This window comes from Pangasianodon hypophthalmus, chromosome 21 (assembly GCF_027358585.1).
Source record: "Pangasianodon hypophthalmus isolate fPanHyp1 chromosome 21, fPanHyp1.pri, whole genome shotgun sequence".
Taxonomy (NCBI): domain Eukaryota; kingdom Metazoa; phylum Chordata; class Actinopteri; order Siluriformes; family Pangasiidae; genus Pangasianodon; species Pangasianodon hypophthalmus.
The window spans coordinates 6,601,030-6,613,948 of NC_069730.1; the positions used below are offsets into that span (position 1 = coordinate 6,601,030).

The following is a 12,919-nucleotide window of genomic DNA, read 5'->3' on the forward strand; positions in this document are numbered from 1 at the left end:
GTCCCATTTTTGTTCACTTTTATGGCCCTGTTATAAACCTTTTAATTAAACACTTTTCTATTCTACTCACTATGCATGCTCACTACGCAGGTTGTAAAACATAGTTGTGTTATACGCTATGTAGTGCACTCTATGATAAAATGACATTTGATATTCAGCTCCTACTACTTACACCACATATCACAGTACACATACACCATTTATTTAACGTTTAATTATAATTTTTTTAATGAGAAACATTCCATAAATGACTATTCACGCTAATGCATTTTATAAATGCTTATTTTCCTACCTCAATCCCTAAAAGGATTATTTAGCCCAAACTTTTAGGAAATTTAATTCAATAGACTTGGGCAATTAAAAGTATTGGATCTTTGTTGGGACATTTGCGTGTCCCTTTGTTGGGACATTTGAGCACAGTTGGTTCCCTGGAGGACTAGTGGTTAGGCCACAGTGCTCTCACTGCTGCGGACTGGGTTCGATTCCCGGTCAGGGAACCAACCCTAGCCACTGGGGTTGCGTGCAACTGTGCACTCTCAGCGCCAGTCCCAAGTCTGATAAAACTGGGGAGGGGTGCGTCAGGAAGGGCATCTAGTGTAAAAACTATGCCAAATCAAATACGTGGACCAATGATCTGCTGTGGCATCCCCTAATGGGAGCAGCCGAAAGAAGAATAACAACAACAGTTTGAGCACAATTCAAATGATGAGATTCACTCAGATAGCCCTACTAAAGTATATACTGTGGCCAAAACATGAGACTTGTTTGTCTTGGTATTATCATATTACCAAATGAGTTCCTCCAGTTTACAGAGCTCATTTTTCATTTAGCTTGAAACATGTTCTGAAACAACATGCCGTGAAGTGAAATATCTAGTTTATGCATCAACTTCTGACATGCAAAACTGTAAATACTTTTGCTTTAACAGGAAAGTATCGACCCTTGCATTCAAAGAGCACGGGAACATACTTCTGTTTCGTTTTTTTGTTTGTTTGTTTGTTTTCTCCCCCTTAAATGCATTCCTCTGTCTTGGTTGTCCTTTTGATTAGGTCATCTCCCTACTCGTCTGAATGATTATTTGAATAAAGTTAAAATGATATAACTTTATGCATACCACAGATGTGTTTTTTTGCCCCTTATTTAACTCAACATCAGCCTATTATAAATTGCTCACCAAATGTAGCAGTCCCAAACACCAATAATATGTTCGTGGACACTAAATATTGGATGGACACACACATGCTGATACATAACTATATTTTGCAGCAGGGTTTTGGTGTGCAGAACTGCAGCTGGATATTACTTCATTTAATAATAATTCGTATTACTAGCAATGTAAGGCCTGAAAGTGAAAAGGCTTAAAGTCAATAATATATGACTAACCTTCATGTTCGCCCTTAACTGTGCAGAAAATCTGAAAAATTTCCAAAATGTTCCCTGTCTGGTTGCTTTTCAGTACCTAACAGCAAAGTAAGGGTCTAGAACTGGAGTCACGGACTCAAGTCTGGTCAATTTTCTATATTGACTTGGACTTGTCTCTGGCTCGTCATTTGTACTTGGACTTGTAAATATGGTGTTGGTCCCGAACAAGAGTTTGTAAAAATAATGTTTGTGTTGTCTTTTCATTTTTCATGCACAAAATTTGACAAGATGTAATTACTTCTAGTAAACATAGCCACTAGTTGAACTAAAGGCTCGGCCACGAAAAGGATCTGATGGTTTTCAGTTTAGATTGTTTTCATTTGGACTCGATTTTGATTTGGCCTCAACCTCCTTAAGACTCTGACTTGACTTGGACTTGACAATGGCAGTCTTGACTATAGCTCTGTAGCAAAGTATCAGTGATATAGAACCCAGAAGTAAGCACTAATTTTCTTTTTTCCACACTGCAGACAAAAAAATGCAGTGACACCCAAGACTTTCATTCAGTTTTTCCGTTACACTCCCCTAGTGGGCATGTATGTATTACGTTCAAGTACAAATGCAGACACTTATGCAACCTTGCATGACGTCCTCATATGTTCACAAATACATAAATGCAAAAGTATAAACCTGGCCTAAAATGGGAGCCCCTGGGTAAAACTGAGTATCACCTTAACTGTTATGAGATGTGCCAGTATGCAAAAAAACAAAAAAAAGACTTACGGTACACAAACGAGCAAAACATAGTAGTTCCGGTACTCTGTACTGGTGAGTACTGATTAGAGCTGGGCAATATAACAATATAATATCAATATTGTAATAAAGTAGGTAATACAAATACACTTTTCTGAGATATTGCAGGTATTATGATATATTTTTCTAACATTTTTTTTTTTAAATTACAAACGCTGATTGGAAGCAGCTGATTAGATGTTAGAATTCTGTACTGTCTTTAATACTGTAAAATATAATTCTTATTTATTACTAGAATTTATTACAATCATTAGAATATATTTTGTAGACATAAAATAAAAGTATCAATTTTATTTTTAGAATTTTTATAAAGAATTTTTTTAAATGGAGTTTTTTTTTTTTTTTTAAGCAAACCTATATATTGTGATACATATCATGTATTGTGATATGATATTTTTGTCATATCGCCCACCCCTAGTACTGCCCTACTTCAAGCGCCGATGACATGACTAACCTATGGTATAGGCCTACCTAATATAACAAAAATAAATATATAAGGATGCTGGAATTGATAATTAAAAGTTAATATGCAACACAGAAATCCTGTTTTCCTTATCTGCTCTTTTAATATCCTGCAAGGAAAAATGCAAACACATTATGAGAGAAACTAAAATAAGGCTTGTTACAAAAGTGATTAATGGGGCAAAAAGGGTGTGCTGATTTGAGACTTCCAAATAGCAGTAACATAGTGCAATAACATCCTCTGAAACTTATGTATGGTGAAAAGATATTAATTTATGGTGCTTATTTTGTGCTATTTTGGTCATATCCAACTTTAAGGCAAGGCTTAAGAAAACACTGCCTTATGAAGCAAGACTTGGATTGCTACCAAAGGTACAGTTAGCTGAGCTACATACAAAAGAATGTTATGTGATATAAGTAATTGTACCCAGTAGTATGCCTTTAAAAGTGTGGCATTCAATAAATCACCGAATGGAGGGAAACTCTAATAAGCCGTTTAGAATAATGAACAGGAACTGAGCCATTCACACAGCTGCACTCTCACTTTCATCATCTGCAGGGTTCCAAAGGAAACCAGGGATTATTCTGTCTATTGCTTTTCAATGGGCCTAAATTTACTGTAAAGGTGGAATTTCTTTTCAGGCTAGGAACAAAGAGCAGTGGGGGGTTTGAGGGTTTTGGGGCCAAAAACGATGACTGTAGGCTCTACCTGAGATGAAAACAATAGAATTAGACATAACTGTGGCATGCTTGAAATACCTATCTGATTTTGGCCTTTGAAGAGACGTCTCTATGTCCCTGAATGGGGTCGAAAACATTCTGCAACACCAAACAATACACAAGTGCTTTAAAAGCCATGTTAAGTCAAAATGGGTGACACGGTATCAGCCTTAGGATAGCTTTTAGTTCTTTGATGTGGCTGAGCAGAGTTGAGTTGTAAAAATGGAGGGTGCGTTTCACCATTCACCACTGGCTGCCAGCATTAAAGGAAAAATCCACCCTGAACACCTTGCACATTAATCTTTATAATTAATTTTTGATCTTCAGTAGCTTTTATGATGAAATTCTGCAAAAACCTTTTTCATTGACATGTTGCTCTATCTTCACTTTGCTTAATGGTTTTCTATATTACCCACAATGCCATCTGACCATATGCTGAAAATGGTGCCACTGGGAATTAGCCCTTGCTTCAGCTGTACCTAAAGCGACCAGTGCAGCAGCGCTTTAGTCTTTTAGTCTGTCTAGCTCTCTCACTTCCTCATCTGTACACTCTGCTCAAACACGTCAGATTCCAAAGCTTTCAATGCCATCTTGCTCATCATGTCATAGATCGCTAACAAGGCGAGCTGAGTCTCTGCCGTAACCCAGCGTCACATTGCGTTCTGGAACTTTAAGCCTAACATTTGTTTTCTCCACTACTTCTACGTCTCATTAAAATGACATTGAACTTAAATGGAAAATGGCGAGAGGAGCTAACAGCGAAACCTGGCCTTTATCGCTCATGTTTGAGATTGTTGGAATTTTTTACCTACTAAACTTTACTGTAACTGCACAAGCAATGTCCATCTGTCACATCAAAACAGCAAACAACCGCTAACTTCTCATGTGAATAACGAAAATACAGCGCCATCCTATAAATCTGCAACAGAATTAGCTAAGCACATCACAAATATTTAATATAATTTAATAATTCAGAATTTGTATTTAAAAGTGGAAGTTTCCTCTAAGATATTTTTGCCTTGTTACTTTCTTCACCACAATGGAGCAAAAAATCAGGCGATTATAGGCTGTGTGTTGCGATTTTATAGGTAACACAGCAGCCATGCTAGTTAGCAGTAGGAGTTTATTAGTTAGCTAGACTTTTCTTTGCTATTATGAGCAACAAGTGCTACTTCTCCATTTTGGTTTTTCAGACAGAAGCCTATTCTCTCGTTTTGCTTTAGTGTACACTTATAACTTTGGTTATTTCACAAGGTTAATGTCCAGATAGATGAAATTGGCACAAATTAAAGCAAAATGAACAGTAAGGTCTGTCTATAAATCACCGAAGGAGTATTTCTGAATTCATATACAGAAATGTAAGCATGTCATTAAGTCCTTCAATAGGAAAAAAAAATTTAATTGATGTCTATATAGACGTTTGTATGTCCACGGGTTTTGTTCGCTAGCAAGCTAATATGAGGTAACCTGACAGGATTTCAAATTCATAAAGGTTTATCTGCACCGCTAACTAACATGAGCCAACCTCATTGACATGATAATTCACCTCTTTGAGTGAAATTGTAATATTTCACCTACTCAGAAACATTCTGAATGTATAGACGCAAAGTCAAGGCCATCTGTATCACTCAGAGAAACGGCCAGCAGTTCCAAACTGATGGAAGCAAAAGACTTTCTGCATGCCTTTTCCTTATTCAAGCAAACTGTCTTTTTCGAAGCACAAATTTTATTCACATTTAATCTGCTGCTTTAAGGTGTACCTTCAGGTCTGTCATTGGAACTGGACCCAGCGGCACGCTCATTTGACCCTACACTGCATTCTGTCCACTATAATCAGTGCCGCCTAAAACAAACCCTTTACAGTAATGCAGATCTCAAATGCTGACAGGAAACAAAACTAATCAATATCACTACTGCAAGATGTAATGATTAGTTTAGAAGCCCTTAGCTCCTTTTATGGATGATTTGCTTCACTGCTTACTGCACTGCTGTTTGGCTTTCTCACACTCACACAAACACACACACACACACAAGCAAATATATTTACACTGGAATTTAGTATATATTGTTATTGTGTGTGTGTGTGTTTTATCCACATGCAGTATATGTGTAATTAAACTTGTAAATACACTTGCAGTCATTTAGTCTTGTATTCAATTGTAAATCAGCTTATAACACTGACAACTTCCTGTGTTGTTCCTTCTTTTTCGATGTTTTGTGCAAATAAATGTCACCCCATCCAAAAACATGATTTTGCATTTTAAATCCTTAAAAAACGAGCGTCGGGTGTGGATGGAGAGAGGAGGCGGGTTGAACTGGCAGGTAACGTGATTGCCCCCACTTGTGTCTTATTACCAGCAGCGTACTTATGTGTGTTTTCTTTTCAGTGTATGCTGTGAGCCAGTGAGAGACAAAGCTGACAAAACAGACACAACACACTCAGCTTGAACCTAAATGAACTTAAAGCTGAGCTTAGAGGTGACAATTCGTGAATGACAGTGGTTTTTTTTTTTTTTTTCAATTATGCGGAAGATGTGTGCACTGAAAAGCGCTCATGGTAGAAATATGGAAAATAAAAATAAAAGAAGAACGACACACTGTAAAAAGTTGCCTGTCTCCCGAGTGCTCCTTCACACATGCACATGGCGTCTACACACAGGCGTAACAGTTGTTTTGGATTTAGTGCCACACCTCTTTCGTCTTCCGTCACTGCCACACATGCCACAAGTGCCTGTCTGGGGATCTGGCTCTGACTACCGCCTGTCTCGCTGCCATTTTTAACACAGATGTCAAAATACCAAGGGAAGAAAAGCCACTATTCCTTGTGATGCAGCTAATTAATGCTATGCCATATCTAAACCTAATTCTAACCTTAACCTCAGTAACCAAAAGGGAACCTTCCGGTTCTTTTCGTTTTTTAAATAAAACCTGCAGCTTTCCTCGTAGAAACCAGCCAATACACACAAACACACTATTATACAACTGGAACCTTCTGGATTATGTTTTTCGCAAGTATTCATCCTTACAGATACTTATACATACTATCCATGTAGATATTTGTAAACGACTAAGTATTTGTATGTACATGTTGAACATGTACAGTCTCAGAATATAACTTACACTTAAACACTAGAACCAACAGCAGAAGATACTTTGAGCAATTCAAGTCAGATTAGTTTCCCTCAGGGAGATTTAAGTGAGTACCAATACGATATGTGATTCAAATCCAGTACAAACTCTGTCAGTACTGTTCATGAGCATAAAAAGAATAAATACTGAAAAAATGACCCACTCTCTAAGGCCAAATGCAGAGGTCCTTCAGAAAAAGCAGTTACATTTAAAGCCGCTAAAAGCTAGCAACAATTTTTGTTTGCTATTCTAAGACCTGGGGTAAAGCCAACAAAATGGAAGTAGAGTCTGAATGTTAACAGATTATATATCAAAATACCTGCACTATTTTGTTCTGTCTCAGCTTAACACTACTTACATGAAGAAGAAAAAATGCTTTTAAAGTTTTTAATAAGCAGTTTCTCTTTTATTGTGTTATTTGGTAAGTTGACTGAACTTTAAGCTACATTAAAAAAATGCTAATACTAGCCTGTGCTGTTCTCTTGTGCTAGTTTGAGGTGAGGTGATAGCTGAGGTAGCAAAGGGGTTTAATTGTTTAAAATTTCTGCCTTTTGGGAAATCTAAATATTCCTCATTTATTAATTTTACATACCCTTTATCAATTTACGTCAGGGACCTCTACAGTCATTATAAAAAATTAAAGAAATGCTAATTTTACAGTCAGTTCCACAAGAGTTAAGTATCATGCATTTTTTAACTACATACAGTATAATACATGGAATTCATTGTACTTAATAGCTTTATTTATTCGTACATTTATTACTATTTATTAATATACCAAAGTACATTTACCAGACATCATATAATGAAATAAAAGCAAAACGTCCAAAATCAAACACCCAGCTCCTACTCTGTGCCCTATGTGTTTCTCTGAGAGTTTACAAAGTACACAACCAACTGGATATTTCACATTACTCATTCACACATTATTCACAAAATCATTTTCTATAACCGCATGGCTCAGACAGGTTATATTAATACGCTCGTACTAATACATCATCGTTTCTATAGCAACTATCTAGCCCAGCAACTTGTATGGGGGAAATACCACATAAACATTTTTTTTTTAATGTGTGCTTGTTGATATGGTGAGGTTTTTTGCAAGAAGACATTTATTTAGCACTTTTGGATGGAGTCTCCAGTTTCGGTGCTTTGTGGCTGTAATTTTATGTTTGAAAACAAGGGAAAGTGTTCAGGACAGAGGGCTTTGCAGTTTCTTGGTAACATAACAACCGGTCATGTTTTTGTCATAAGTTCAAGAAAGAGTAAAAAAAAAAAGAAAGAGAAGCTGGTGAGAGATCAACTGTTTCTAGTGATCAAAGGAACATGTTTTACGAACATCATCGGATCAAAAGTATGGTGTGCTGGTCTTTAGCAAAGAAAGAATGTGGTATAAGAGGAATAAAGCACAACAGGACATGCTATTATTGGAAATTAATCAACTTTGAGAAGGTAACGAAACCATCAAACTACCCCGTTGTTCATTATTTTCCTACAACCCAGATAGCAAAATTGGTACCACCACGGCCCACTCCCCTCGAGATCTTAAGCCAGATCTCACCCAGATTTTGTTGCTATCTGGGAAAAGCATGCCATGTTGTGTTTTATTCCATACTAACCATTCAAATCCCAACAAATTAGTAGTGAATGGTTTGTGGTTTCAGACATGCAGATAGTCTTGTCATTTCAAGTCTATTTATGTTTACCATTCTTTGGTTTTGACTCTGGCCTGTTTGGTTTTTTTAAAAGCTTGTTTTGCTTAGCTTGTGTTTTGACCCTCACCTCTCTTCTCCACCCACAACCCACGCTACACCAATATTCTAGAGCTGGAGCATGTAGCAACACGTGCAGTAGCAAATCAACGAAAAATACAGTGAATCAAAGAGCAGTGGTTAAAGCTCTATCTGTTTCTATGCACGTACTGCAAGAGATTATACATAACTCCAGTAGAACGGTGGTGGGTGGCCATAGTTCCCCCTAAATACATCCGTGGGTGGAAACCGGTGTACAGATATTTGGATTGAGATAAAGTGATAGCACATGGTGAGATCCCATAATAATGATCTTAGAGAGGGCAGCTCCAATCCACAGCCACATCCACTTCCTAAAGCCAGATAATGCATGGCACAAATGCTAAGATAAGAAGACTAAAACACAATTACACACAGCGACTCCTATTTCCACTATCTCTGTCTGAGTGTAGTTTGCTCTTGAAATATAATCTTAACCTCAAATGTCTACCAACGGCTGTCTGCAGTAGACACTCCATGTTGTTGTGTGTATAAGTATTTGCATTTAAGAGCTAAGAAATGATTTAAATCATGTCCTTATTTAAAGGAAAAATCCAACCTGAAATATGTTCCACAAGTTCCACAATGCAATGCAGCTCAGTTGCTCTGAGCCTCAAACTCAACTCAGCTAGTTTTCGATCTACAAGATGACAAGCACAATGGTTCTGACAGTGGTAAAAGCGTGAATGTTGGAACCTTTTGTGATAAGCCTTGGAACCTTATGTTTGAGAAGAGTGTACAGATTAGGAGATGAGAGAGATCAACAGACTAAATAACTAAAACTGCCGCATCACTCTCTTTGGGCACTACAAAGAGGTTTATACCAAAAACGCCAAGTCAGAATTTCACTACAAAATAAATCTTGGAATCCACTGAAGATCATGTTTGAATTATAAAAATTAATATGCAAGATGTTCAGGGTGGATTTTTCCTTTAATACCTAAGAAATGCTTTAAAATCTGTCCCTGTTTAAGAATCCAGGGATTTTACGAGCACCATAAACAACACTTCCACTAAAGCAAGAGATGCTTGGAAGTCCAGTTGGCAGCAAACTTTTATTTCCCTGCAAGACAAGTGAACTTGGCAATCAGCACAAATATGACAACGCTAACGATTGATTTAAGAAAACAGGAACCATCCTGAGATGTAGCAGGAAGCAACCATGGAGCCGATAAACACTGGTTTACCATAAATTCCAATGATAGTGACAGACTGAGATTTAAAAAAATACTTACAATACTTTTTGGCTTCTTTCACTTTTCCTAAAACCTTGAGAAACATTAATTCTTTGCAAGTATGATCTTGCTTTTATCTCTGGAGCCTCAAGGTAGAACACTAGATGTAGGCTGATATCAGATAACATTCCTGAAGGGATATCAAATATAACAAATCCTCAGCTACACACACTAACTGGCAAAATCATCTGAAAAATAATGGCTTGTCATCATTACCATCAGACTGGCACATCCAGTGTTAGTTATAGGCATTAGGATGCCCACAGACGTCCTAACATAGCTTTGGACTCGCTCCTGAAAGTCATCTGTCTCAAGTTACGACATGTCGTGCTATCTGAGATGCTTTTCTGCTCACCACAGTTGTAAAGAGTGGTTATTTCAGTTGCTGTAGTCCTCCTGTCAGCTTAAAATAGTCTGCCCATTTTCCTGTGATGGCTTTCATTAACACAGCGTTTCTGCTTGAAGAACTGGATGTTTTTTGTTTTTTGCACCATTCTGTGTAATCTCTAGAGACTGTTGTATGTGAAAAACTCAAATGAAATACACAAACCAGCCCATCTAGCAACAACAACCAGGAGGAGAAAAACCTCTGTCTTTATAGGGAGGATCGATAACAACTAACTAGTTAAATTTAGCTAATTTTAGCAACTTTCTTCTGAGATAAACTTCCCAGTTATCCCATAACGTACTAAGCTAGCTAATATCTACGAGGCAGAATGACAGGGAGGATCCATTCCCAAACATTGCTGCTTGTTATAACCATACTGCATTTAGTGAAGTATATTAGGGCAGTTGATTTTCAGTATAAATAATAGATAAAATAACATTAACGCAATCCGTGACATATTCGGTCCTCCAATGGCAGCAATTATATGTGATGTCACATAAAAATCAATTATGGAAATCTTGTCATTGATGCACAATTGTTTAAAGAGAGAATTGAGAATTTTTTCTCAGCCCTAATGACTATGCTGTTGTGCATATTACAAAATCCTGCAATTGCATTAACCCAGTAGTTTGATACTGATCAGCATATTATACATGTAGTCATGCACACAGTCATGCACATCTGTGTAACATCTGCAGTGCCTACTTTAGCATTTTCTCACAAACCATACACATGCCTGCATACACCTGCAGGACTAATAAAGCCCATGCTGAGCCCAGAAGTGATTGTTGTCTCTTGTATACATTACCACCTGTGACATGAGTGCAGACCGTCTGCCTGCAAAGACGTACAACATTATCTACTAGCTAAGTCTGATTCAAAAGCGTAGATCCTGCTAACCAAAGCTACATACATTAACTAACATGACCATCCTGTACTAGCTGTTATAAGCAGACACATGTAATTCTGCGGTTTATCAGCGATCTAGCCAAAGCTGAATGGTATTGCAGACAGATGCCTTTAGCCACTTACCATGCTGCAGACTGCTGATGCTCACACATACACACACACACACTACCAGCACCGGGCAAAAATGACCTCAGAGGAGAGAAAGAGGCTCACTCGCATGCACACACAAGCACACCGGAGGATATGCAATGTGAGACCCAAGCACATTTGCTGAAGATATAAAAATTTAGAGGTAGAGAAAGAAATATTGAAAGAGGTTAAAGAGAGAAAGAAAGGCAGAAGACTTATGATCTCAGGGCAGGAGGGGACCAATCTTGCCCCAGTACAAGTACAATCATCTTCAGGAAATACCAGCTGCAGGATAAGGAAGGTGGGGATGAGGCTGTCTAGGAGGAGAACAAACACGAAGAAGCCTCAAGGAGGAAAATGATTCCTGATACGTGCCATTTAATGTTTTCAATAACAGGGATCTTCGGATACCTTTTTCCACTCAAGAAATAAAAACAGGCACAGCTGCAAATTCCAGGGTCCATGAATATACATAAGTATATATGCAATTTGGAAACACCATGAGGAAACACCCCCATGTTCTCGTCCTAAATAACCCAGGATAACTAGCATTAAGTCAACTGGTTAGCAAGCCAGCTAGTTAACTGCTAGGAAACTAGCTCACATTTATCACAGGTCGACGAGATTGGGATTTCTGTATCTGAGCCTCAAATTGCCTTTTCATAAGCTCAGCTATTCAATCATTAAACATAGCGGAATATAACAGACCAATCAGCACAAGTCAGTTAGTCAGCTAGCTTAGCACACATGTTCTCAACGTTAAAGGTTCTGAGTAATCCGAATCCGTGACCAATCCAAAAGGAATTGAGCACGGTTTTTATTTTTATAGTGGTTCCACTGCTGTCAAATTTTATCAGAATTTTACCACTACAGTTCTAAATACTCATTGTTCTCATGATTGGTTCCAATAAAGTTCAGTCAGGTTTTCTGAGTGTTCTGAGAACTTTTTTTGCGTAAACTTTGTAAGCATCCCTAAACCCTGTGGAATAATTTTTTAGAACATTGCAGCCGTCATCTTATTATAATCTTTGAAATACTTACTGACTGTTCAGATAACATTCTCTGTTAAGGGTCAGTGAGGCTTCTGGTGAAGTTGCACATGTCCCAACATTTCCCAGCATATTCAAAATGACTGGCAATAAATCTCGCAGTGAGAGCACAGATATGACATGTAAGAAAGAACAGCAATGAGGAACAGATAATGAGAATGAGAGGAACCTCTTGGTGAATGAGGAGGAGCAAAGAGTACAGAAGCAATGTAAGCACAGGCGTACTGCTTCTAACAAAATAAGATGATTAGCTATTCATACCCAAATTACTGCATGCATGCTTTCCAGCAACAGACAGAAATAAAATATATTAAAAAAAAAAGTTAGTTGCTTTCTTTTTTGCACCATGGCTTGGTCTGTGCAGACGCATATAGCGTTTTTGCAATCCCACCCCCTAACTCCCCTCCCCCCCAAACTGCTGCTCATGCTGCATCACAGGGCAGTGTAACACACTCGAAGGACAGTTCTATCTGCCCTCTTCTGCATACATGAACTCACATTGGTTAGTGTTGCTGTGATTGACAGGGGAGAGAGAGTATGTCAGCCCTCTCACCCAGACAGCACAGATAATTTTGCTTTCATGGCAGTGGCATCTTCAGGATTCAAACTGGGAATCTCTGGATGATAGAGAGAACGCTTTTCTGTTGTGTCACCTGGGAGCCATTCGCGTTTACTTCTTAAAAACATTGAGATTTAGTTGTTTGAGTGCTCACAGTTGCAGGAATACCCAGGTACATGAGTGAAATTTATCTAAACTTGATTGCTACATTGACAAAATAACAGATCATAAGCATTACATATTGCTCAGTCAAACTGATTCCTTACTAGACTTTAACAACATACAATACAGATAATTTTGAGAAAACTATCTAACAGCCATAAGTCACACCTGGACTTGCATCTGTTCTGCCAATGAATATTTATGGCCAGTGA

General features: G+C 37.9%; 1 protein-coding gene across 3 annotated transcripts in view; it reads right to left on the reverse strand.

Annotated features, from left to right (window-relative positions):
• The window catches only part of septin4b (septin 4b), a 67,912-nt gene that overhangs the window by 28,157 nt on the left and 26,836 nt on the right, over positions 1-12,919 (reverse strand). The window contains exon 1 of one of the 3 annotated variants that reach the window (XM_026940880.3): positions 10,932-12,335. The exons of 1 other annotated variant lie outside the window; for it this stretch is intronic. In XM_026940880.3, coding sequence (XP_026796681.3) covers positions 10,932-10,934 — 3 coding nt within the window. In that variant the 5' untranslated portion in view covers positions 10,935-12,335. Of the gene's footprint in view, positions 1-10,931; positions 12,336-12,919 lie in introns of those variants that run through there. One more of the 3 variants, XM_034314794.2, reaches the window with a different exon arrangement.